Source organism: Haliaeetus leucocephalus, unplaced genomic scaffold (genome assembly GCF_000737465.1).
Source record: "Haliaeetus leucocephalus isolate CR32 unplaced genomic scaffold, Haliaeetus_leucocephalus-4.0 Scaffold254, whole genome shotgun sequence".
Classification (NCBI taxonomy): Eukaryota; Metazoa; Chordata; class Aves; order Accipitriformes; family Accipitridae; genus Haliaeetus; species Haliaeetus leucocephalus.
In genome coordinates this window covers 329,186-356,094 of record NW_010972690.1, presented here as the reverse complement: position 1 = coordinate 356,094, position 26,909 = coordinate 329,186, and the positions used below count along the sequence as shown (strand labels likewise).

Below are 26,909 nucleotides of genomic sequence, written 5' to 3'. Positions count from 1 at the left end.
CGGCGGCGGTCCCCAGGCCCGGCATGGCGGCCCCGCAGCCGCTGTGGAAGCGGGAGCCCCGTGCGGGCCGGCGTTCAGCGCCGCGAGGTGAGTCAAACCGGCCCCGGGCTCGTACTGTGGCTTAAAAGCAAGCACTTGGCCTAAAAAAGAGTCTTCTTTCTCCCCTCCCTGGCCCCCGCCGCTCCAAGCCACCGTTTATTTGCTTGATGTGTAATGTGAAGAGTATCGAGGTGCTGCCTTGTGCAACTCCCGGAAAAAATGAACAGATGGAGGGGTTTTATAGACCTGTAGCTCTTGAAGGAACCTTTAGAAGTCATTTGATCTCTCCCCCTACCTTGCAACAGGATTAAGTATACCCAAGCTGTTCCTGGGAAGGAGGGCTTTATTAAGGTCGTACTTCCAAAAGTTGCCCCAGACTGTCTCCCTGTGACCTCCCTTCACAGGTACACTTCCCTCATTTTTCCAATTGGTCGTTCATCGCTTATATTTGGTCCATAAACATATGAGTGAAGGCACACTTCATGAAAATAACAAAATGCTGGTAATACGAGGTCTTGTCATGGAAATGTACGCTAATTCTCTGCCAGACAAGTGTATTACACCTAAAGGATACAGCAGAGAGGAAGGTGACATCTAATGCTGTGGTTGCTTGCTTCCTGGTAGCCAAAACAGTGTTTTCTTCTGGGACGTGGTCTGGTTAAATCCACAAAGGCCTGGGCTGATGTAGTCGTATCTGTGAAGAGCAAATAGCTTCCGTGTGTGTTAGTAGCAGTTTGTTGCTTCAAGCAGCATTGGTACACCTGGCAGCTGGCACTGGATTTCGGCTGTGGGTAGAATCCAGACTTCTTGCAATAACCTGTTGCATAAGAGAAGTATGAGGAGAGGGAGCTGTCAATAAAAATCCTGTTTAGAAATACTGAACAATGAATGGTTTGGGCATAACTTAATTGTCTCGTGGGAGAAGTTTAGAAAACTGTTTATAATGATAATTTAGTTAGTTTCCTCTTCTTGGTAAGCAGATGTGCAGTATTAGACAAAATTTGGTGGAGGCAGAAGGAAGGCCTTGTGCCCTACTCATTTGCTAGTTGAACATAAATTATATATTACTAAAACCTAGTAGCATAAAATATTTTTGAAGAGCATTATAAATAATAGAAACTTTGAAGTAAACAGTACAAATCTGAATTTCTAATCACTTTGATAATGTAACTTGATGTACACAAATTGTAGTCAAGTATCTGATTTCCCCTTTAGATTCATTCAATTACATGTGCATTTCTACTTGCTCTGTGATGAGCCCATTCCAATCATTTTGAAGTCAGCAATGAAAAATATTTTAAAATATATATCTTTTAAGTCTTATGCATATTACCTTGCCATTCTTGTATCTTTGTCTTGTATCAGATCAGATAGTTTTCTGGGAGGTAAGCAAGTGAAAAAGAACATGAAAGTAGTTCCTGTATTTGAAAACAGAACTCAATGTTCTGCAGTAATCTCTCCAGCTCTAGGTAGAATCCAATACATACATCCTTCCAACAACAGGGGATGCGTGTCTTCAGGATTTGTTTCAGGTTATTAAAATAAAAAGGAAAGTGAAGCAGTAATCTATAAGCAGAGGTTCTTCTCTGAAAGCACTGCAGTGCAGACATCTGCAAGCTTTACAATTTTAATAATCCATCAATAAATGTAGACAGACATGTTGAAGCATGTGTATGTTATGTAAAGAAGGGGGAAACCAGATTTTAATGAGTAAAAGAGGTGATAACCTAGTCAATTATGCAGCTTTTCCAGTATAGGTTTTAGCTAAAATAATTGCCCTTTTTTAAGTTTTGTGAAGTTACTCTGAATGTGGATGGGAACTAAAATAGGTGTCACTAAGATTCTTCAGCTCATTTAAAAGTCAACTGATAAGATTATTCAGGGATGGCTAATCCATCTTAAATTCATATTTGATAGGAAAACTTTGTGCAAAGACAAGCCATTTGAAAACATAAGTATATATGGGCAATTTTAATGCTGTGCTTTTCTAATTTCTTCATGGTTGAAATACAAAGTTTCTACTGACCAACTAATTATTTTAGTGGAACTATATTTCATCTTCTGTGACTTCCTTAGTTTCATTTGGATGTAAGATCTTTGGTTCTTGTCTTAAGTTGTCACCTAACATTTGTTGGTCTTGTTAATCAGAATCGTGAAACTTTTAAGTTGGAAGGGACCTCTTGAGAGCATCTGTTCCACCCCACCCTAGAGCAGATTGCCCAGGACGGCGTCCAGTCAGGTTTTGAGTATTTCCACAGCTGAAGACGGCAACCCCTCAAGGCAACCTATGCCAGTGTGTGAAGACCCTCACAGTAAAAGTGTTTCAGCTTCTATTAAGATTTTCCTTGTCTTCTGTTCTATTCTGTTGAGTAAGGTTATCTCTTTTGGAGACTACCTTAGCAGGCATTTTGGATAGAAATGTTGTGTAAATGTCTTTAAAAAAGACATCAGTGAGAGGGTATTAGCTTTTAATGCAGCAACTAGATAAAATTGCCTAAGTTTTTTTTCTTTTTTTTTCTTCTGTGTATTGCAATCACAGTGACATAAACTGCACTTGCAAAACAGACTTCCCAGCTAACAGTGTACCCGAACTAAAGGACTAGCCTTAAGTATTTGTTTAGGTATTAGCCTTTTGGATATTTTTTTTCCAAAGGGAAAAAAAAATCCCATTTATCAAATGATTGAGGCTGAAAGTTTTAATTGGTTCTAGGGAACACTAAACAAGGTTATAGAAACAGGGATGTATCTGTCCAACAGTTACTTATCGCCAGAATAAAATATGCCATGTTTTTTTCCTACTTCTCCACACCTCCTTGGGACTATTACATTCACTGTCATATAAACTGCACTTCCAAAACAAAGTCTCTCCACTGGGAATTGGAATCCATTGGTGATATGGAGTCCACTGGCTGAATATACAGAAGCCTTCTCTGGCTAATGAAGCTCCTGATTCTTAGTGGAACTATTGTGCATGCTAGCTTTGCTCTAACCACAGGTATTCCAGCCATCTGCTTTTGGTTTTTGTCTCTTTTCTGCAACAGGATCTTGGAGTAGCTGACCCTTTTTCTATCTGGGATGGTGGCCTTTGTGTTCAAACAGAGGTTCTTTTTCTTCTTAGTGTTTATTTTGTCTTTTAAGGTAACACTTGCCACCAGGTAAGAGTGCCTACAGAGCCAAATACGATATTTTGAAGATTCCCTTTTTTTTTCCTCTTTTCTGAAACTAAGATTCTGTTGGTAAATCTTGACCTTGGCAGCTTACGTTTGCAGTATTTGATATTTTCTTTAGTATTCCTAAAAACATTGAGGGAGCTTCAGTCATAATAAGGGAGATCTTGGAGGGCCTGTTAAAAGCACAACAATTTTGTTGCAGTCACTCTGCGAAAACTGACGTCTTGTAATTCTGTGATGAAATTTGCAAAAATGAGAAAGCCAAATCACGAAAGTAGTCCAAATCTCCCAAATTTTCTACTGAGGAGACTTGTATAAAGCTGAGAAAGTAAAAAAAAAAAAAAAAATCTGAAGCATGTTTGCCTCTGTATTATGCTGTTTTGGTGAAATTATTGTGTCTGCAGTAGAGAATTGTATAATTATGTTGATAATCATTTAATAAATGACTTCAAATTTCAGTGCTTCTCCTCTCCTAATTTTACTTGAGTATTGCTTGAGTAATTGAGTAATTTTCCTGAAGAAAACTGCAAAGGAAACGTGTTTGGTTTTTTTTCTGATTTTTTTGTTTCCTTTGGGACCTTGTTCCATTTTTGTGACTGGCTTGACATTGTTGGGGGGCAGTGGAAAGGCAAAGGTGAAACAGTAAGTTATGACACTGGTCATATATGGACCAGTTATGACACTCACGTATCTGGTCTTTGTTACTTGCTTTAACTGCTGCATATTTTAAGGTTTTATACTACTGACTACCACCTTAATGTCTCAAGACCCTTCCATGGAGAATCTTCAACACTTATATTCTCACTAATCCCTAGAGTTTTTGGCTGCGCATGGTGTTCAAGAGATGTGGCATGTGTTTCACCCCCATCTTGTTTTCTCCTGTGATTCTATATTTTTTGGAGGGCAGATGGAGGTGCTGTTCTTGCAAGCACAGTTACTCTGGTAAAAGAAATCAGAGTGGTTTGTTTGGTTTTTTTTTGGTAAGGGGAATGATTTGCTGTATCTCTGGAAGCTCATTCTGAGTGGAGTTTCTGGGCTAAGAGTGTTTAGCTTTCATATGTTTTCTCTTTAATCTTGTGCATTTCTTTAAATCACGTGGTGACTCTGTATTTTAAGAATTGATTTATAGCATATTCTGTGGTTGGTTTCTTGCAGTCCTTTTTTTGTGGAAGATACTTCATTTGGTGCAAAATAATGTGCATTCCTAAAGGAGAACATACATATTTGGTGTCCTAGCTCTCAGTCTCTTAACTGCTGAACTACGGATGCTTTCATGCCCCCTCTTCTGTAACTAAAAAGATAGGAAAGGTTCTTTAAAATATCCTGTGGTGGGAAACTTCATCAAATCCTGACTTCAAACAAGACAGCGTGATTTGAGACTGGGTTTTCCACATCCAGTTGAGCATGTTATGTTGCTGGAAATACAGAGGGTTAGAAGAAGCAAGCATGTCCTCTGTTTTTGCTTATGCTATTGGTGATATTCACAAAAGGACTTTGGTTTGATTAGTTTCATTTCATGTTTTCCAGCCTAGGATCTCTTTATTTGCTGCAAGTGCTGTTTTGGGTTCAAACAAGTGTCTTAACAATTTACCCATTATTAGTTTAAAAAAACATAGCAGTCTTCATTTTATTCATTGCAGCTTTGATTTCAAAGGTAACATGGCATCTCTTGCTGCTAAAATAAGGTGCTATTTTCCTAATTGAGGACTTCTTTTCTAACTTTGTGGTTCTGCAAAAACTAAGAGTACTCTGTCTTTTTTTCCCTGCAATTATATATACTGGTTTTTAGGGAGCTCTTCTTAGTGTTATCTTATGTGCTTTTCCTGTCAATGATGGTTATAATGCCTACTCCTTTGCTATGTTAGGAATTTATAGGTGTATACAGCTGTGACTAAGTAACAGGTCTCTCAAGAGTACACCATTGCATGGTACAGTTTTATCTGCACACTTTATGCCCCTGACTCAGAAGGTACAGTCTGTCGTCAGCTGCCAGTAATCTGCAGACCATAACGTTTAGTCAGACAAACCATACTGCTGCTTTTGTGGTTTTCAATTTACAAATGCAGGTTATAGATCAAAAAAATAGAAAATTCTCCATTATTCAAAAAGTTAGGAACTGATCAGTAATCTGCCTGTAAGTGTTCTGCTGCAGCACATTTGCTGGTAGAATTTGACAGTTTCTGTCAAAAGAGATCTTCTGTAGCTGCTGTTACTGTTGCTTTTCTTCATTGTCGGGGATTGGAGAGAAGTCTGTAAGAATGGACTGTGTGTATCTGTAAGTGTTTTTGGGTAGAAGAGGAACGAGGAAGGTAGGCTGTTACTTTGTGGAAAGTGGAATGGCAAGGTCTTCAGCTGATGCTGGCTTTGTTTCATGTTTTATGTTTCCTGCTTGCTGTGAAAGCTGTGCATAGACCTGTTCTGGTCTCCATGTCTTATTTTATACTGTGTTTGCAGAAAAAGAGCAGTACTTTGTGGGCAGCTGAATTGTATTGTTTTGATCACTTCATGGGCCATGGAGGGATGTAAAATATTTTATTTGGTATCACTAGCACTGATAACAGATAGGACTGCTATAACAAACTCTTATTATGAAAAGTATTTTGTTAGCTGGAAGAACAGATGTATTCTTTCATTCTGAACCAATTTAATATCCAGGACACCCATTCACCCGTTGAAAAATCTAATGTAGTCATTATAACATTGATTTATAAGTAGTTTTACCCCCCCCTTTATTTACAAGTTAAATATGAAAAGATATTAAATAACAAAACATTGCAGTTTCATGATACATAAATAACTATTTGAGATGCCTGTTGATTGTATTTATTAGAAAAGTTTTTAAATCAATAGCTGAGAATTGAAACTAATATTAGATTTAAAAAGCCATGGTTCTTCCTTAGCAATGTGTTTTTATGTTGACTTCGTTCTTATTCTTCTGACTTTGTGACCAAAATTTACATGTTTGCGAATGACCAGTATGAGAATTTGAGTGTATTATTATTTCTTTTGGATGAATTGTTGATATCCATACTGTTATTTCAAAATGGGGCAAAGTGTTTAATGCTCCCATTTGTTTAATACTAATTTCTTTTATTAGTGATTAAGCCAAGACCACATATTTATTCGTGCCAAGGGATGCCAGCTGTTTAGTGCTTTGGGTGCTTTTCTTGTTATTTTATACTTTTATATTTTGCTGTAAGGAGCCTAAATCACATGAGTCTGGTTAGTAACAGGTGTTGTTAATACAGGCCTTAGTCTTTATGTATTATAGGCAGAAGTAGTGTTCTTAAATAGCTAAGGTTCTTTGTTTTCTTTTGCTTGTTTTACTTTTGACAAATTTTAGCTAACCAGAGTGAATTTTTGCATACCTGGTCTTTCCTTCTGAAAAACACTTGTTTGGAATATTTGAGTAAAACTGAAGATGAACTGAGAGTGAGACTTAAAAAAAAAAAAGAAAGTATTTTTGTATTTAATAAAGTAGTTACCTATTCACAGTACGTCTGTGTGCAAATATTTCAAATTGCCCCCAGCACGTGAGTGGGAATCTGAAATTTGGTATAGAGATCATAGTCGTAGAACAGTTTGGGTTGGAAGGGACCTTCAAAGATCATCTAGTCCAACCCCCTTGCTGTGCACAGGGATGTCTTTCAGTAGATCAGGTCCCAGCCTGGACCCTGGAGGGATGTCACTCGTTACTGGATTTGGACATTGAGCCATTAACTGTAACTCTCTGGATGGGGTCATCCGCCCAATTCCTTATGCATCTAACAGTCCATACATCAAACCCATATCTCTCCAATGAAGTGGCAAGAATGTTGTGGGGGACTGTATCAAAGGCTTTACAGAATCTGAGTAGATGACATCCGTAGCTCTTCACTTGTCCACTGATGCAATCACTCCATTGTGTAAGGCCATTGGATTAGTGAAGCACAATTTGCCCTTGTTGAAGCCATGTTGTCTTTCTCTAATCACCTCCTTGTTATCCTTAGATGCCTTGATACAGCTTCCGAGAGGATCTGTTCCATGATTTTACTGGGCACTGCGGTGATGCTGACTGGTCAGTAGTCCTCAGGGTCCTCCTCTTTTTTAAAAAGGGTGCGATATTCCCTTTCTTCCAGTCACTGGCAACTTTCTCTGACTGCCATGAGATCGGCATGAGTGGAAAGGTATCTTTTATGGGAACAACAAAATATTGCTGTTTCTCAGGAAAGGAATTTGAGTTTTACATGCAGAGAAGTAGGCTCTTGTAACATTTCCAACTGCACTGAGGATGCCTCTAGAACACGCCGAGATGTCTGTGTTTACCATGTAGTTACAGGTTCAGCCTGGAGAAGCTGTAGCAGGCCTGGTTTTCCCATCAAACTGTATTTTGGTTCAGGAGGAGGTATGCTGTTCTTAGAGAATGACTTAAGATAATCTTGTCCTTGTTATTATGCATGCACTGTTTCAACTATTTCAGGTACTGTTTAGCTCATGACTTAAAAGGTATGCAAATATTCTCCTATTTGTCCACAATCTCACAGGATTTGGAAAGTACTACAAAGTCATTTCAGGCAGAGTTGACCTGATGGACCCAAATTCCACTTCATTAGTGTTGTGATTTCAGCCCAGCTGGTAACAAAGCACCATGCAGCCGCTTGTTCACTCTCCGCCTCCAGCCACGGTGGGATGAGAAGAAAATTATAAAGGCAGGCTTGTGGGTTGAGATAAGGACTGGGAGGGATCGCTCCCCTCTTAGTCATGGGCAAAAGACAGGCTCAACGTGGGGAAGAAACAAAACCCATTTAATTTACTACAAATCAAGTCAAAACAAGGATAATGAGAAGTAAATCCAAACTTGAAACATCTTCCCCCACCCCTCCCTCCTTCCTGGCTCAACTCCGCTCCCGGTTCTCTCTCCCTCCTCCCCTGCAGCAGCGCAGGGGGATGGGGAATGGGGGCTGGGGTCAGTTCATCACACCTTGTCTCTGCTGCTCCTTCCTCCTCGGGGAGGACTCCTCACTCGTCCCCTGCTCCACCGTGGGGTCCCTCCCACGTGACACAGTCCTCCACCAGCTTCTCCAACGTGAGTCCTTTCTGTGGGCTGCAGTTCCTCCACAAACTTCCCTGGCGTGGGTCCTTTCCATAGGCTGATCTTCAGCCACGCACCACTCCAGCATGGGCTTTCCCATGGAGACACAGCCGTCTTTGGGGGCCTCCGCTCCCCGGCTCCCGTCCACGGGCTGGGGGGGGACAGCCTGCCGTCTCACCATGGGCTGCAGGGGCATCCCCTCCTCTAGTGCACCTCCTCCCCTCCTTCTGCATTGACCTCGGTGTCTGCAGAGGGGTTCCTCTCACATTCTCATCTCCTCCCCCACTACTGGTTCCCGTTCTTAAATCTGTTCTCCCAGAGGCTCTACCACTGTCACTGATGGGCTCGGCCTTGGCCAGAGGCAGGTCTGACTTGGAGCCAGGGAAGCTTCTAGCAGCTTCTCACAGGTGCTACCCCTATGGTCCCCTCCCCCACTACCAAAAAAATCGCGCCACACAAACCCATAATAATTAGTCATGGTAGTTCGGAGTGAATATACCCAAATGTATGTGTATGGTTATATTGCCTGTAAAATAAAACTACTTCTGCATTCCTGTGTTCTTGAATGCATTGAAAATCACAAATGCATTATGATTATATTAATCCAGAGCATTATATTTAAACAAAAGCTATGAGGCCACTGCTGAAACTTCTAGACTGTCCTGTGCTCTCAAATAAGTGATTGAAGTCTTAAAATAACTCTCAGAATTGTAGCACTTCCAGAAAGCAGTTATGTGACCTAGAAAATTCATGTTCTATTCCATTCTCTGCATCTTCCATCCAAATTACTTCAATGACTATGGTTAGTTTTAATTGAAGTAGTTCAGGTATTTATATCTTGAAATGAAAGCTCACAGATGAGTTATCCTATGCTTGATCTATAAAGGGATTAAAGCAAACCCTTACCTCTGGAACTGAACCAGTTGCTTTCTCCTATCCTCTCCTCTTTGAAAACAGTTCTTACATCAACCAAGTGTTAAGTTTTCAATGTTGAGTACTCAGAAAAAAGCAATTGTTGGTGTAACAGCTGTACCAGTGAATGAAGGCTTGCAGAGCGTCCTGACTGTGCATTCACCAAAGAGCAAAGGAAGTAATTTACTTCTAGATATTCAGTCAGGGTGGCATGGCATTTCATAGATCAGTGTCTATCTGATAACTTCTCTCTACCATTTAACATGTTTATTTCTGTCCTGTCTTCCTGTGATGGTACTGATCTGACTTCTGTGATGTTAATTCATTGACTTATGTCATGACGGGCCAGGAAATATCTTGTATTTCTTGTCCATTGATGCCACAATGAGTCAGTTATTTATGTCAATTAAGAACATGTAATAACATTCAGTTAAGTGCATTGTCACACTGACGGACTAATCTGAGAGTCCGTTCATGAAATCATGTGTAATGACAGCATCTTTTAGTGTAAGTCGTGTAGTATTTTTGCTTAGACCACTATTACTGCAGCAACATTCTAACATGATAACTTTATATCATTTTTATGGTGCCTGTTTGCTTTCAACAGAGTTCTGAGTGAGGATGCAATCTCTTGGCTGGGGGCATGTGTGTTTATATATATCTACACACAATTTTTTATATTCTACATTTATGTGTAAGTAAAGCAGTATACTTTCTCTTTCCATTTTTGTTTCAAAGGTATCTTGCCAAAACTACCAACAGAGACAAGATAACAGGAAATTCTTTAAATAGAAAGTTAGGGCTGGAAGATATGTTAAACTATTTTTCTAGTATCATGCAATTACATGTCGGTTGCATACCCCTTATACTGCAACATTAAGGAATTAGGAAGGAAGTGGGGAAGGTAAACTTGTTTGCTGATGGCATCTATTTTGAAGCTATCAATCTGGTTGGGTCACATACAGCCTTCTTACAAATCTCTGCCTGGCAATTAGATGTAACAGCGTATTCTGTATGTGAGTGACTTTTGTGAACTTGAAAATAACCTAATGTTATCTTTAGAGCCTGGTGTGTATAAGGCACTAAGTTTTCTTGTGACGTACTGATCAGTCTTCCCTCCTAGTGACTTTTTAGGTTGTTGAAAAATGTAGCACCTCAGAGAGTTTCTGTAAAGTGTAGTATTCTGTACTGTGGCCACTTGGCAGGACTGGATGGGTTGTAGAGGGAATACCTCTTATTTAGGAATATGATACGTGACTGGAAATCACAAAGAAACACTGGCACAGCAGGATCAAGAGAGTCTGCGCTGGCAGCATACAACAGTGTAAGTTTAAAAGTCTTGTGCGACGTCAAGAAGCAAGCCTGTCACTTGCATATAAAGCATATACGACAGCTTGATTAAAGGCTTGAGCTCTTTAGTCAGAAGTATACTAGATATTACGGGAGTCCAAAACAATCCATATTAACAGTTTTCTTGCAGATGTTTCAGTGCTTATATCAGCCATGTTATTTCATGCTTTTTATTTTCTTCTCCATTCCATGAAGTATTTTGCATTTCTGTACAAATTCTTCCAGCCTGACAGTCATGTGTATTTCACTTTGTATTGAAATGCTTTGTAATACAGAAAATTGTCGGTATCTGATTATTATAGAGTTCTTACTAGAAATTAACAGTAAACCAATAGCTCCCTCTGTCCTCCCAACTGTTTAATTTTCCCTTTTGGGGGTATCTACTGATTAAAAAACTAAAATCAAGAGTTTGTGTCCTGTACTTTTCTAGCAAATATCAGGAGGTGTGGAGGGGAGTGGGCAGGGAAGATGTTGGTTGTTTGGATTTTGTTTTTCTGTTCTGGGGGTGTTCTCTTCCAGATTTCAGAAGATGGTATCTTCCTAATTAGTAAATAATAATTTGTAATGCTATAAAAATTTAAGGTATGATATGAACGCTACTAATAGTTAACATGCTTTGAGATACAGTGGAACATCAAAAAAGAGTACTGATTTCAAACTGCAGGTAACAGACACTTGATGTATGAATTTACACTAAAGGAACAGGTTTTTCAGTTTATGCTTGTTCTCAACAGTGCATGATAGACATGTAAACAAAAATTAAACCCACCTGTAAATTTACTACCCAAACTGTCATGAATGTATAGTTCCTGTGAGCAAAAAAAGAGAGATACTGCTTATGCTTTTGGTACTCTTCTCACTGCTAATTTAAAAGCTTTTCCTGTAGCAGTTCAGAGTCATTACTTTAAAAAAATGCCAGCTAATTATCCTTGATAAAGCAGTTTAAAAATACTCAAAACATTCTATGTTTAGGTCACTTTTAAGTTTCTAAATCAGTGTTTAGGTCACTTTTAAGTTTCTATTAGACAAATAACTATGCAATATTGATACACTTTTACATAATTTTGATGTCAAATGTCCAGACCAGTATTTATGCTTGGATTTCTCTTCCAAAGGAAAGTAAATTGTTTTAATTTAAATACGAATATTTGTCTTCCCCTGCGTATAAGCCAGAGGGATTAGTTTTGTGACTTACACTAATGTTTAATAAATTCACGACTTTGCTGGCAAGCAAATACTTTTGCTGTAGCTAGTCATGTTATATAACCTTTATCAGTGGCTCATCTTATGTTTGTCCCTGCTTCTGAGCTTGCTGCTGTTAAAAATCAGTAAGGAAAATAGTTTGCTTTGCAAAGAACATGTTCAAGAGCTAAGGTACTCCTCATTTCTGTATGTCTTTCAGTAGGATAATGAACTACAATTGCTTTCACTGTAGGCTGAGGGAAAATCCCACTTTTGGGGGGATATGCCGTGTGGTCTGTTTTTTCTTTCATAATTCTTCAGTTCTGGAGTGCAGACTTGATCGCAGGGTGAGCGTCTTTATCTGTCATTAGATGTGTTGTGAATAATCTTAGTTTTAATGAGTAATTTTTGCTAACTTTCTGTATTCTGCCTTGTGTATTTAAGTTCTCAGCTGTTCAAGGTACATTCTTGCTGATCTCTTGAGCTGTTAATGTACACTTGAGTAGGCTGAATGTTCCTTGGGTATGCTGAAGATTGATACATCCTAGGCCTTGACAGCTGCAGTGTTTTCTGTGCCAACTTCAGACAGTCTAAGCAACGTTTTTTTCAGAAGAAATTGTTTGGCTCCCAAGACCTTTCAGGGAACAGCCTTACCAAGTCCACTAATAGTGCCAAGACCTTAAAAAGGCTGTTAAACTTCTTTTTATTTTAAAACTGTTATAATTTCTGGCTAATACTCATTCTGTTATACAAAATGCTTAATTACTGGTAGATTTAAATTAAACAGTTTTAGCTATTAAAATGTTGGGTGTGTTAAAGTGAAGAAAGTCACATTTTATGGCAACTTACCATTCATTGACGTTTTACTGTTTTACTGTCATAATGAGAAATTTTCTACATTTCCTTGTAAACTTTCTTTTTATGTAATTAAGTTCACAGATTTTTAACTGAAGATGTAATTTTATTTTTTTACTGGTAACAGGTATTTGAAGATGTATTTGTGTCCTTATTCTTCTGGCAGAGGTCCGCTAGGGCAGGACGCTGCTTTATTTTGTGTGCATTTACAGAAGTACAAATATGTAGTGAGAGGCATTTGTTGATTTAGATTAGAATGTCTCTCGATGTAATGACAGCACAGCTTTATAGTTCTGTGTGCGCTCATTCGTAGGTTGCAGTAGTAGCTTTAAATAGCAGTTCCTGCCATCATCAAAAATAAACAGCATTTATTGAAATGGTGTTGTTTTGCAGTTCTGGAAATTCCAGTGATTTTTCACTTATTTCCAGATGACTTAGGAAGGTTTTTGTTTGTTTTTTTTTTTTTTTTTTTTTTTTTTTTTTTTTAATGGACACCACTTAGCCTGTTCTGTTTAGCTGTTTCTTTGACATTTATTTAGTGCACACTGTTCACATTCAATATTCCTTACTGCAAGCAAGCTTTTTTATTTTTAAGTTAGGTTGGCTTTTTCATTCCTGATTCATCTACCGTTCCTTCAACAGAAGACAGAAATGTTGCAGAACTTACTTATGTAAGGGGTGGCAATTTCACTGACATGCATACAACTTGGAGTTGATTTTACTCTTCCTTGGAAAGTAGTCTGTCTGTGAAATAGTTGTAGGTGCTTTGAGGTTTATCTGAACTGTTTATTCAATTAAGAGGTCGTTTGTACCTTAGTGTCTGTCTTCTCATGGGGAAGACAACTTAATGTTAATTGAAACTTTGTATTTTATGTATTATCAAAAGGTCAATTTCTGGGAGGCTTGGCAAAGTTTATGTAGAAACTAGATTGCCAGAAACTCAGTACATGCTGGATGCTGTCACAACCTGTGCTGGACAGACCAGGGAGGGGTTGTGCTGAATTCTGAATTCCTTTGGGCTAGATTAAGGTGAAGCAACACCAAATGATCATTTGAACGTTTTATTTATGGGAGAAGGAACCTGAACTTGGAAGGTGTAACGGCAGGTGGCGGAGTTTCTTACAACAAGAATTGTCATGAAACTGCGTCAGTAAACCATGTAACACGTGGTAACCATATATATCACTTCAGGTAAGACAATAAGGAGATCTCTCCCGTTGGGTCACGACGTTCAGAGCAGACCCCCTTGCTTTCTAGACTCCTCCTCAGAGAGGAGCCCCGGGGCGGCTGGATCCATTCCTAGTCCCAGACTTGGTACAATGGTTTATGTCTAAAGGGATGAGGTGTAGGGATTACAGAAAAAAAGAGAGAGAAAGACAGAGAGACTGTGTCTAAAGGGACGAAGAGTAGGGGTTATGCGAAGAAAAAAGAGAGAGAGAGAAGAAAGATTTCACCAGTGTTGGTCCAGCCAGCCTAAGAGTCCAGTTCCGGAGGGTGCCCGCATGTGGGGCTTCAGTTTGTTTCCTTTTATCATCTCTTTGTCCCTCCTTCAGGTGGGCACTTGAACTCATTAGGCTAATTAGGTGTCATGTGCTGTTTGTGCTTCCATAACCTTTGGGAAATGGGTCGGTGGGCTTGGGAGTCATTTGGGGAGTACCTTCTCCCTCCCTGCAGGTATGACCGTTGTTTGACATTTGGCCAAACACAGTGAGCTGCCCATGAACTGCACACCTAACCTGTGGTTTGGTTTGTTGTTATGCAGAACTTGCCCCACCACAATGTGTGAGACATTAACTGTTTCAGTCCCTCACATGTGGTGTTGCTATGTGGCCTTGCAAGCAACTTCCATTCCTTCCCTCAACCGCAAAACCCAGGCCCTGGTCTCCATCACAATGGGTGTTTGAGGCATTAACTCTGTCCAGTCTCTCATAGGTACTCAGCAAAAATCATGGAAGGGATGTCAATATTTCCCTCTTGTTGTACATATTTGTTCATTGGGAACAATTCAGTGTATGTTATTGTAGTTCTCCCTTTTTGTTATTTTTTTGTAATGGAGAAATGCTGTGCTTACAAGCAGGTGTATCAAAGTTGTGCACTATTCTGTCTTCCTGTGATGCCTTGTGCTGTTCCCCAGCTGGGACCTGGAGTATGTAGGAACCTGCAGAGTAGGGACAATAGGCAGCCACTGCTGCTTGCAGTGAGTCTTGTGATATTTGATAGTGCATCTTGGAGTCATGCAGAAGCCCAAATGACTCAGCTCTTCTAATAAATAAATAAATAAATGAATAAGCAGAAGACCCAACAGCTACTTCTGTGGTCTTGTATACATGACAGTAAGGGGAAAAGCTAAGGAAGCGTGATGGTAAGCAAATCCAAATCTTTAAACAGGCAAAGAAAACTGAACAGAACAAAGCTCGTGAGCTCATAAATCAGCATCCAAAACTTTGATTTAAGATTTTTGAGCGTTTGCAGGTGGAATTCTGTTGGTACTTTGTTATATTTGGACTTCTGTGTGCTGTAATGACTTCATGGCCCTCAGACCAATTTATTAGTGATTTTAAGTAGTTTAAAAATACACAGCGAATTGTGTATTAAAGATATAAAAATATTCAAGCACTGTTATCAGTTCAGTTCTGCTCTCTGTATTGCTGATTAACTGAAAGATTTGAATTAAAATTATTTTAAAATTAGAGTTGGACATAGTTTATTATATATAGTGGTTTAGTCCTCCATTATTATTCATGATTTCTTTATACTCAAAGTGGTGTCATTTAGAGTGTAAGCACTACTTAATGTCCTTCTAAATAATTGCAGTCACATTTCCCTTGCTATTCTTTAGTGAGTTTTTGTTTGGCTTTGTGTTTTTTCTTTGCTGGGCTCCCAGCATAAATACAAGATATTTTTAGATGTTAAAAATGCTCTGAATCCGTGTTCTGTATAGATCCTAATGCTTTTTGGAAGCCTGCAGTGTTTTTTCCAAATCTGAAAAACATTTTTATTTTCCATTCTGTTTCTGCCTGAGAAGAAGCAGTAGGTCATGCCTGGTTCACCATGTACACACATGGTAAAGCATTTTCAGGAGATGGTGGCTTTTTTCAGAGCACATGAAAAAAAGTGCACACTTTTTTATAGTCTTCCGGACTAGATACATAGAAATCCAGTATATTAAGTGGCAGAAGGTGATAGCACACAATACGACATTGTACTTTTTTGGTTTTTTTTAAAGAGGTGCTAGTCATCTGCTTGGTCCGAACTGTGTAACCTAATTAATATAATGTTTGCTGTTTGTCTTTTAGCTTAACTCCTAGCTGAAAGTAAACTTATTTTTAGCACTTCTACTGAATAAAGACTTGGATACTGATGTGAAGTCATTTGAGTTCTTATTTGTATGATGTATGGCTTAGTTTTGGTGTTATCTTCAAAAAGTGAATGCAGTCATGCACCATAGTGCACCATAATCCAGTTAGTTACTGTTTGGTTGCATGCAGCAGGGTCACTTGCAGATTTGAAAAGAGTCCTTACTGCTAACCCAATTTGGTTAGAGAAGGGTGATGTTCCTTTCAAGGGTTTTTAAAAAACGGTTTGTGCACCATTTCTTTCTACAGACTTTTTTTTTTGTTAATTGTTTGGTTTTGTTTGGAAATAACCCAAAACAAAATCTCCCTGTCAACACTTGAAAAGTTGTGTACATCCTACAAAGGTGGTTAGATGAAATTTCTCTGGTTTTATGAAAGACAAACTTTTTCTTCTGTAGTCCAGTTTAAATAAGCTGATAATAGTCTTGCATTATAAGATCCTTGTGGCCAGAGCCTTTGTTTTATTTACTTTCTAACACTATCGGAAAGCTAGTTGGATTTGATAGTGGTGTGCATTCTTACAGTAGGCGGGTGAATTTTTCTGGGTTTACAGCAATACCTTGATAAGGCATCAAATCTCTGTAAAGTTCTCTAACTTGCTTGGCTGAAGCAGTTGATGGCATTTAAAGATTTAAATAAATGTAAACTAGAAATTACAATAGTTGAAAGAGGAAGATATTTTTTAAACCAACAATCATAAGCCCCCTCACTTACTTGCTCAGCATTTTTCTTAGGTTTTTCTTAAGTTCAGCATTGTCTCACTTCTCTATGCAATTTTAAAATTCAAAATATGGGCATTTCTAAATTTGAAAGAAAGACATATCAGAACTTTAAAAAAAAATCTTTGAGGCTTTCCTCATAAATCATGGAGAAAATAGGTATAACCATCTCTCCTATTTCTTCTATAATCATTGTTAAAGTTCATTAAATCCATAATTCAGTGTATTTGGCTGTTGCGGTATTAATCTTGATAAAATAATTTAGACTCAGTACACTGATAAATCTTGATAAAAGCCTGCTAGCTTTAGAGAGATCTTTTGATTTCATATTGAAGATAGTTGTTGTCTTGTTCTGAAGAAAGAGAAGCATTAAGATGGAGTGATTGCCATGCGCTGGAACTGATAATTGCTTGTAACGTTCAAGTTTGCTTCCTAGAAGGCAAAACTGATCAGGAACAAATGAAAAGAAAATAACAGCAAAACAGAAAAAGCTATTTCTGCTCCTGAGATGTACTCTAATCATAAAGTATGTGGTCCTTATTTACTCTTGTGAGCCCTGTCATACCTGTAGTTCTGCTGAGCTGTTTTTTGCCTTAGATAGCCATTGCTTTTAGCTTTTTCAAGTCATGGGCTCACAGTACTGTAACCAAAGGTGCAATCTGTTCATGAAAAATGAGAAAGGGAAAGAAGAAATTAAATGGGAAACCTATGAAGAAACCAAACAGTGGAGGTAAAGATAGGAACTCAGGTCTTCTGTTTCATTTGATAATCAGGATTAAGCTAGAGTTGTGCAGAGATGAGATGAGATACTGTATGGTTTGTTTAGCGATTTTAGTGAGGTTCTGGTTGACTAATGATACCTGCCATATGTTAGTAGATTAGGTTCCGGAAGCTTGGGAGAAGAAGGAAGCAGGGAAACGAATAGCTGTAATATTGTTGGTTTTCGTTTTAGGTCGTATGTTGTCCTCATGCAAATTCTATTTTTTTTAATATTCAAAAACTAGTAAAAGGTAGACTAAGCTACACTCTGTGATTTTTACCTGTTCAATAGACATATCTGTGAATATGATGGTTTTGGCTTATTGGTATCTATTTTTATGTTAGGCTGCTTTTAGCAGGTTTGGTCTTAGTCCAGTCCATGGTTTATGTACATATGTTTTCTTACCGTTCTTCTTGTCTTCACGCTGATTTCCTCGCACCGCCCCCAGATTTTTTGTATATTTAACACATTATGGTTTTAGTTTGTAACGTAACTACATCGATATTGGTGCTTCCAGTAATAAAACTCTATTGGAATAAAAGTACACCAGTGCAAAATAATAACTTATGTGTAGCAGAAAATACAGATCTGGAAAAAGCTTTTAGCTGACTTCTAATTTTCACAAACTTTCTTAAGTGTATTTCTAAAGAACATTGTTTTCTTGCTCTCACTTGAGAATTTTTTCAGAAGCTTTTATATAATGCTTGTTAGCTGAGCATATGTTAGAAGACTGATTTACTGTCTGTTTTGAAATAAAATCTAAGAGCTGCATATGGTGAAACTTAATGTTGAAGCATGTATTCCAGGATCAATGTTTATTAATAGAAATTGTCCTGCTGCTAGAAATACCAGTACTGGATATAGCAAAAGGCAGCCTTTTTTGAATAATGTTTATTTCTGCTGCCTTATGTCACATTGTGTACTCCTTTATTGTTGGCTATAGGTCTTTGTCTTCCTTCAAAATTCTGTATGGTTAAAACTTTGTTTATTCAAGAGAATTGTTTGCCATGGGTTTTTTATTCATGGGACAGTGAGAAACTTGTAGGGAATTCTCACTAGAATAGAGGTGGGTTTTTTGTAATTGTCTTCTGAAAATGCACAGTGTAACATTTTTGTCTATAAAAGGTGTAGCATACATTTAATGTATTTTTGTCTTTTTTTCCTGCTTCTAAGGCTGATAAAGAATTTGTGTGGTCTCTGTGGAAACATCTTCAAATGTCAAGTCCAGATCTTACTCAAGCTGTCAGCTTGGTTGTGGAAAGGTGAGTTTAAAGATTTAACATGATACTAAAATGGAAAAGAAACAACCCTCCCACTGCTGATACCATATTCTTTATCTTTTTAGTTGAGAACTATGTAGGATTTTGAAAATGTGTTACAAAAATTCTATTGTTAAATTTTGTCAAGAGTACCTAGAATATGTTGCAACTTTTCTTTTCTGGTATAAGTTGATGTATACTTGAAAATGTGTTTTCACTGAGATTGCTGTGCTGCAGTTGAATTCGGTTTCGAAATTATAATTATTCTGTTTTTCTGTTGAAGGAGCAAGAGGCAGCAAATGACATTTTCTGGTGTCATAAGTGGTTGGATAACAGTTACATGTATAAATTATGTTTACCTGCATTCTTAAAGAAGTGAAAGGCTATGACATAGTAACAGAAGAGATTGACTATGCAGTTTAATTATTGCTTCTCTGAGGATATTAATGATGACGTTTTCCTCATGGTACTTACATACTATCATCTGATTGCTATAAGTATTAGTAATCATCATAGTATGTGATTCATTGTTTTAGAATGCTATTATTTACAAGTGCAGAATTTTTGTAGGCCAAAGATAAGGGGGATGTGTATGAGTTGGTAACATGACTGTCAGAATTCAAACACTTGATTCTGTTCTCGTCAAAAGATTTGTCTGTTCTGTCTCTCAGGGTGCCATGATTTCCCTCTTTTAAAATGAAAAAGTGAATTATTTTTTAAAAGAAAAAAAGGATTTTAACTTCTTTGAATGGCTAGTCAGTGTTACTTGGGAAGCTTTTCACAGAGCCGGGAGGGGTCCTAGCTACTTTGGATTTCTGTTCAGTGTTTTGATCTTGAAAGGCAAGTTTTGTTTGTTCACACCTTTCCTTTCTGGACTTGATCAGTAAATGTTCTTCCACTTCTGAAAATACAGCATTAAGTTCTTTAGCTGGGAGTGCATTCACTATAGTGTTGTCCCATGTCCTGCATTGCATAAAGCAGTGAAAATTTCGTCCAAAAATATGGTGTGATCATGTAACTAGAGCTAATGTTGTAAAGCATTCATATCCAGGGGAAGAAATTGATGATGTAAGCACATACAGCTTGTTTTAAGACAGCTGTTACCTGAGAGTTCACATCTGGTCACCAACGATGATGTCAAATAACTTCTGGCTCTGTACTGGGACAGTTACCTGCAGAGAGTAGTAGCTTGGCTTTTAGGGCAGTGTACTACTTTCACACTGCTTGCATGTTTTGATTTTGGAAATAATTTTAATATGTGAGGAAGACTTAGGAACAGATTTACAGCATCCCTCATTTATGTTGAAATGCGGATTCTTACTGACTTGTCTTACGATAAAATTTGGTCATATTTTCATGAGGACAGCGGTGGTAGTATTGATCTACTTCAAACAAAAAAAAATCTCAGAACTGCTTAAAATATATAAATATAGTATTTAATGTATATGAACATACATTATATGTATATAAGCACAAGTATATGAAAAACATTAAAAAATTGCTTTGCCTTAACCACATTCTGTAGATAGCTGAACATATAGAAAATTTTAGCTTTTTCACATGAAACTTAACAAAATAGGAACAGAGGTGTTCAGGCTTATTAACATTTTTGGTTTGTGGTGCATTTAAAAAATAATCATGATATTAGGACAAATTGAAGCGTAGAGATGTTAGAAAGCTTGCATTTAAATAACAGTGAATACAATGAATTATTTTGAGTTCTTGAACTGTATGCCTATATAAGATACAGTCAGTCTTCTTTGTTTATCCTTCTTCAGGTCTAGGAATATTTTTATGGTTGGTAGTTATCCCTTGCTTTAAATTACGTAGTACTTTATTTACAACAGAAATTGATAATTGTCTGTGCATTATCCTGATAGATACAATGAACATGGGGCTCTTAAGATAACACCTTGATGCCCACAAGCATGATAATGAGCTGAATTTTTTTACAATGGTAGAACATGTTTGTGAAACCCTTTTAATGTAGTATTCAGCCTATCAGAAGACTTGCTACAGAAATCTGGTGTATAATAATAGTGTATTATATAAGAAGGTGAAGATATATTCTGAGTGTGTGCTTTGTACTTTGTGTAGAGGCTGGTGATTGGTACTCTTATCTGAAAGCGTGACAACATCTATTAAGGTGCTTGTCTAGTTTTTCATGTCCTCTCTTCTTTCAGAAGAACACTAATGCTTTAGAAAACCTCTTGTGAACTCAAGGCTATACATCTCTATGATACCTTTCCCGTGCTTCTCAGAGTTATGGAATTAAGAAAGAAGAAATTGCTTCAGCAGCATCGTTTTGGGTGTTGTCATTACCCCAGAGAATCCTGGAATAGGCTTGGATAAAACCCTTTCAGTATATAGGAGTTTTATTAATCACGGCTTTGAACTTTGGGGTTGCTTTGATTTGACAGATGGAGCAATAGCATGTATTTTTCTCTTTAATTGATGTACCTTCATCTCTTTTGCTTGAGAACGGTCTAATTGCTGCTTTGGAAATAATTTCTAGCCTAGCTTTACTTGTGAATCTTTTGTACAACCAAATTACAGCTCCATATATTCTCTCCTAACTTTTCCAGCTATAACTTCCCATAATTTTTTCCGAAGAAGCTTCTGTTTCATAACTGTACCTCTTCACACTCTCATCTTTTCAGAAAAGTTTTTGTCTTACTCTCTACCTTATAGCAGTAATTTTTTATATATATATTGCTACAGTGTCAGTTTGTCTCAGTTCTAATATGTTGATTAGATTGCCAGGGAATCTGCCACCAAGCACTGCTGCTGTCCAGAAAATTACAGGACAAGTGATTTTCTTGCTTTGTAGTTTTCTTTATTTTACACGTTTGTATCAGACAAGAACTGGAAATGGAAAATTTACACTGAAATCTGATTAAAAACCAGCTTGAGTCTTCTTAAGACAGTTTTTTCCCTTCACACCTATATTAGGAACAACATTGACCCAGTCATATCCAAATTGATAATGTTTTCCATCTTGCCCTTGCTTACTAGGAGATTTTGAGATAGATACAAACAGAATGAAATCGATTTAAACCTTTTGTTGTTTCTGCCTGTGACATGGATACCATCAGTGTTTCCAGAGCTTCATTTTTCACTGTGTTCTTTCCACCAAAAATTCCATAACCGAGAAACTTTCAGTGCCCACCGAGACTTTGTTATAGACTACGTGAGATCAGAAGCCAGCTACCTAATGGAAGCAGAGAGAATCTAAGAAAGCATAGTCATGTGTATCCTAGATCATATGTAAAATGAACCAAACAATATTGTCTAGTGGATTTCAGTCTTAAAATTGATGAAAGCAACAGCCAGACTTTCTTGAGGAGAGTACAGGAATAAAAAGAAGCAGACGTGAAAGGACAAAATGTTCACTTACAACCTTGTACACCACGAATGTGTGATGAATAAAAAAGAAAAAATATATATTAGAAATGGAGTGGACAGTACTAGCCATACAGTCAGGTAATTTATATTTGTAGCATTAGGCAATTTCTTACAGTATCTTTTTCTCAAATAAGCCAGGAAAATGTAGAAGGTATGATTTGGGGGACATAGAGGGGAATTAGTAGTAGGTTTCCATTATTTGTCTGCTATTTTGAAGTGCTTTCATGGTCCCAAAATAGAAGTTCGCCTGCCCTAAAATTGTAAAAATGTAGCTGGTACCTTTTTATGGCTGTGCTGTTGATTCCTGTAATACAGGAATGATATTTTACTTTTCAGCAGTCTTTGCAGTTCTTGCTGGATAACTGTAACTATATTCCCATTTTAATATTCGGATATAAACAAAAAATTATCTTTACTGTGCAAATGAGAAATGCCTTTGGGGATATGTAAAAGCCTCCAGGTATTTTCAAACAAGCCATTGGAAAAAGTACTACTCATGTTAGTATACTTTACAGCTACTTTAAATACTATTGATCTCAGTATTATGTAAAGAGCATGCTATTTCTAGTTCACTGCCTTTTGAAACATTTTTTTTTTTTTATGATGATGATTTGAAAAAAGAAAGGGCCAGAAAGTACCTTTTACAGGTAAATGCATGTGTAAACTCAAGTAGAGTTGGGATTCAGATGAGAATATCAAAGATTTTGAAATATTTTTATAGACTTTGAGAGCTCTCCTTTAAGACTCTTCTCTTGCAATACGTGAAATCTTGACATGGGTCAACTGACTAATTTTCTTCTAGGGCTTCTAGCTGACTCCTTTCCTTCCTTCTGGAAAGGAGATGTAGCAGGATCCATTAATGATCAAACTGTGCAGTGATACAAGATTTGGTAGATGTAAACGGGGATTGTATTATGCTAGATGGTATTGTTACAGGTAGTTACATTTGGCAAGCTTGCCTTACATAAATGTTTTTCCACACCTAAATTCCACATGTGCTGTGTCTTGCAAGTCTTAACAAAGAACAAGAATGGATTTATCGTTTCAGGCCACTCTGAGAAACAGTGGCAACCTGAATGTTAGTGCCAGTTATTCAGAGGGAGTTTTGTTGTTGTCCTTCCTGGGGAGTTACATCTGTCTAAAGGTGTACAAATGGACGAAAACATTGCTGAAGAGCAAGCAATCAGAAATAACCAAAGAATTTTTGGAAAGGTAATTGCAGCAACTTACGCTGTGGTTTGCTGCATCCTGGTAATAGCAAATTGTGGAAGAAACATCGAACAGGTTCACACAGATTTCTCACTGACTGATGACATGCAGATGTACTGAAAAGGACAAGTACTTTTTATGTAAAAAGATAAGTGAATGTGGTGTATGAATGAACAACATAGATTACTGTTGTTACTTGGAAAATAATTAAAAACTGTTATCTTGCATCTTTTGAGGGGATGATAAATACCTTGCAGAAGCTTTCTTAAACCACTTCATATTTTGCTCTTGTGCAAATTAACAGGAAACAGAATGACAGGAGAACGAGGAAGTAAACAAGATCTAACACATTTTTAAAGGCCATTACCGTTTTGTCATTCTGAGTTTAAAGTAAAGTGGACTCCCTAGTTATTATCACTTAATAAAGTGGACAGAATAATAGAGCATAAGAGTACAACCTTTCTGTCTAAGGTCAAATAATTGTGATTTTCTACAGTTGATGAAAGTTTAATATCCTGTTTCATTAAAAATTCTCAGAACATTGAACATAAGTCAACATTCCATGGAGAAGAAGGTATTATGCAGCTTGCATGTGTGCATATCTGCATATCGGAGCACAAAATATTGACATGATAATTGCAGTCAAGCCTGATTGAACAGTGGCCTCTGGGAATTCAGCTGGTGTTGTACCAACTGGATGGCTGCTCAGGACACAGTTTGAAATGCAAGGTGCAAGTTAGCACTTTATTCAGCACAGGCAGGCATCATTTAAAAATCCTGGGGGGAAACCCTGGTGATGTGCAGATGTTAAAGCAGTCTGTTCTGAAGTGCTGATATTTTCAACACTGTAAGAGACTTGTGTATTTTAGATGAAAAATGTTTGCAAAATTATTAGGGAAAAAGTCACTATTTTCTTTACTACTTTAGTGTAAAAATATGTTTAGTATTTTATGTACATTGCTTAAAGTAAGAGGCCTTAATAAATCATCTAAAGAATTAAATCAAACAAGTTAGAGATACAAGAAAAATTAACTTTTCTGTAATGATGCTTTTCCATTTTGATACTTATCATGGAATATAGAACTGGCTCTAAGTAATTTACTAAGGAAATAATTTAATTTTAAAAATTTTCTTTAATTAGATCTTAAAATATTTTTGTAAAGAGACAAAAATAGGCGTATGTAATTTTGCTATAGAAAATAACTGCTGTCTTAGAAAAGTGCAGAATGTATGGTATCAATTCTTTTTTGCTCCATGCAGTCTAAATCTTTTAAAAGTACTACTTATAAGTATTAAAAGAAAAAATAATCATAATGTGCATCAATTATAATTCATCGTGAAGTATAAGTATCATCTAGAATCTGAGGTTTAAATAAACTCTCTATTAAATGAAAACTATTTAGCTCTATTTTTTATTCTCTTAATAGGTACACAGAAACACAGTAAGGTTTCTAGTTGGAACATTAAGGGCATAGGCTCTGTTTCTGGTAACCAGTGACTGTGCAAATGCAGGGCTGTGGCTGTACATAGTAAATTACAATATTGGTGCCATATTTACAGTAACATTGACAGTCTGTGCTCTACAACTTCCCTTTGCACATGGACGATTCATTATCTATTTAATACCAACATTGAATGTATGCACTTGTGTAAGTCTGTCTGTAAAAAAAGTTGGAAGACCAGGAGAGATGATAATCAAATTAAATTACATAGCAGGTATTTTGTAGCCTTTCTAGTTCTGCAGCCCTTTAGATTCAAAGAGCAACAGTATTTCTAGAAGCAGTTTATTTTTAGTTATATAGGTATACTGTTAAAATATAGCCTTTGTTCTTTTACCAAACAGCCTAAAGTTTGCAGTATAAACCTAACTTTCTTAGCTATTTAAGGCCAAATTTGTAGACACATTTGTTTGTGGTTTTTTTTTTTAAATCCTGCTGTTTGTTAAACTGAAAGGACATGAAACATGTAAACAGCAAATTCAATTTATTAGTTAAAATTATTTTCATTTAATTGATGTAAAAATGACATAATTATATACAACTCTGAATCACTTTTTCTTGACAAATGGTTAATTACTTGGCTGATAAGACCTGTGTTAGGATACAAGATGCTTCTTTTCCCACACTGCTTTTGCTGAAGACTTTAGGAAGCATGGTGTTTCATAAACTTCAACAAACTTCTGGTTTTTTAAATCTTAAGGTTTTTGTACTGCATATTCTGTTTTTGTATGTCATTCATAGTTAAATGTTTCCTTATAGTCTAATGTTTCATTTCTGACAAGCCATTAAAAATGTGCCAAACCTCAAAAATATTATCCTGTCCTGTTGTGTAGAGTATAGCATAACAGAGGAAAAAAATTGTAACACAGCAAAAAGGTTATGATTAAGACTATTTTCCCAGTTTCTTCATTTTTGTGGGAAGCTGAATCTCGATAATCTTTGTAGCTAAATACATCTGTGTTAAACATTTAAAATAGGTAGTACTCATGGGAAAACTGATTGGAGCTTAAAACTTGTACAAATTGACAGCCTCTCTTCACTCCATTTTTCATCCTAAAGAAGTCTGCAAATATTCTTAGCTCACATCATTATTGCTCATCAGTGGTTCTAATTAGCTAAACAGGAGTTTGTCTCAGTCATTGATCATCATCAGCTTCTTGACAGTGCCCAATTTTTTTCCCCCCATATTCCAGTGGACTTTTTTAATGTATTGTAAATACATAACAGCTCAATTAATAAAGTTGGTCGAATATTTTTCTTAATATGTTAGCCTTCTAAAAAAGAGGTGGTGACTGCTGCAATTCTTATCAACTCTCAGTTCAAGGTGCAACAGCAGATCCAAATATGATATGTAAGTTCCAGTCAGTCATATTACCTTGAGTGATTGGAGGGAACTGTCCTGTAACAAGCATTGGAAGCCATTGTATGCCATCAGGAGAAGCTGCTGGTAAAGTTCCATATGAGGTTTCAATTTATGCTTTAGGCTTCTGACAACATCCATTGTGTGCTTAAATTCTGATAATTAGGATTTTTCTTTAGCTATGGGTAATAATTGGTGAAAATATTTTTTGGTGCATTACTATAGCCTGTGCTATCTAGAGAGCCTGAAAGAAAACCTCAGAAAGCCAAAATAAATTGAATTTACTTTAAACTTTTCCCACTCATTATGAAGACAATAGATCTGTATTTATAAACTTCATTCCTCGACAGTTTTATTCGAAGGACTGTTTGAGCATTGGATAAACAGGGAAAATACTGCATTTACCTAGAAATGCACTTTGAACCATTGGCTAGTGTGTGCCTGTCTTACAGGCACATTTTTTTTTTGCTTTAACAACGGTATGTTTTTTCTCGCTAATCCCAGACTTTATTCTGCAGACCTCTTTCATGCAGCCTTGTCCTAAAGTCACAGGGCTCCATAAATTCTTGACTACCAATAATATACCAGAATTAGCTGTGCATACTACTTTTCAGTTCTCCAGAGCAGTTTTTTTCTTTTACTTGGTTCTTGGCTGTCTTATTCACTTTCTTCCCATGCTCTCTTTAAAATAATTTAAAAAACCCAAACACTCCCCCCCCCCCCCCCCCCCCCCCCCCCGACCCACTTACGTGCCTTGCGTCCG

General features: G+C 37.1%; 1 protein-coding gene across 1 annotated transcript in view; it reads left to right on the top strand.

Annotated features, from left to right (window-relative positions):
* The window catches only part of CNTLN (centlein, centrosomal protein), a 197,384-nt gene that overhangs the window by 137 nt on the left and 170,338 nt on the right, over window positions 1–26,909 (top strand). The window contains exon 2 of the mRNA XM_010568763.1: window positions 18,588–18,676. Coding sequence (XP_010567065.1) covers window positions 18,588–18,676 — 89 coding nt within the window. The remainder of the gene's footprint in view (window positions 1–18,587; window positions 18,677–26,909) is intronic.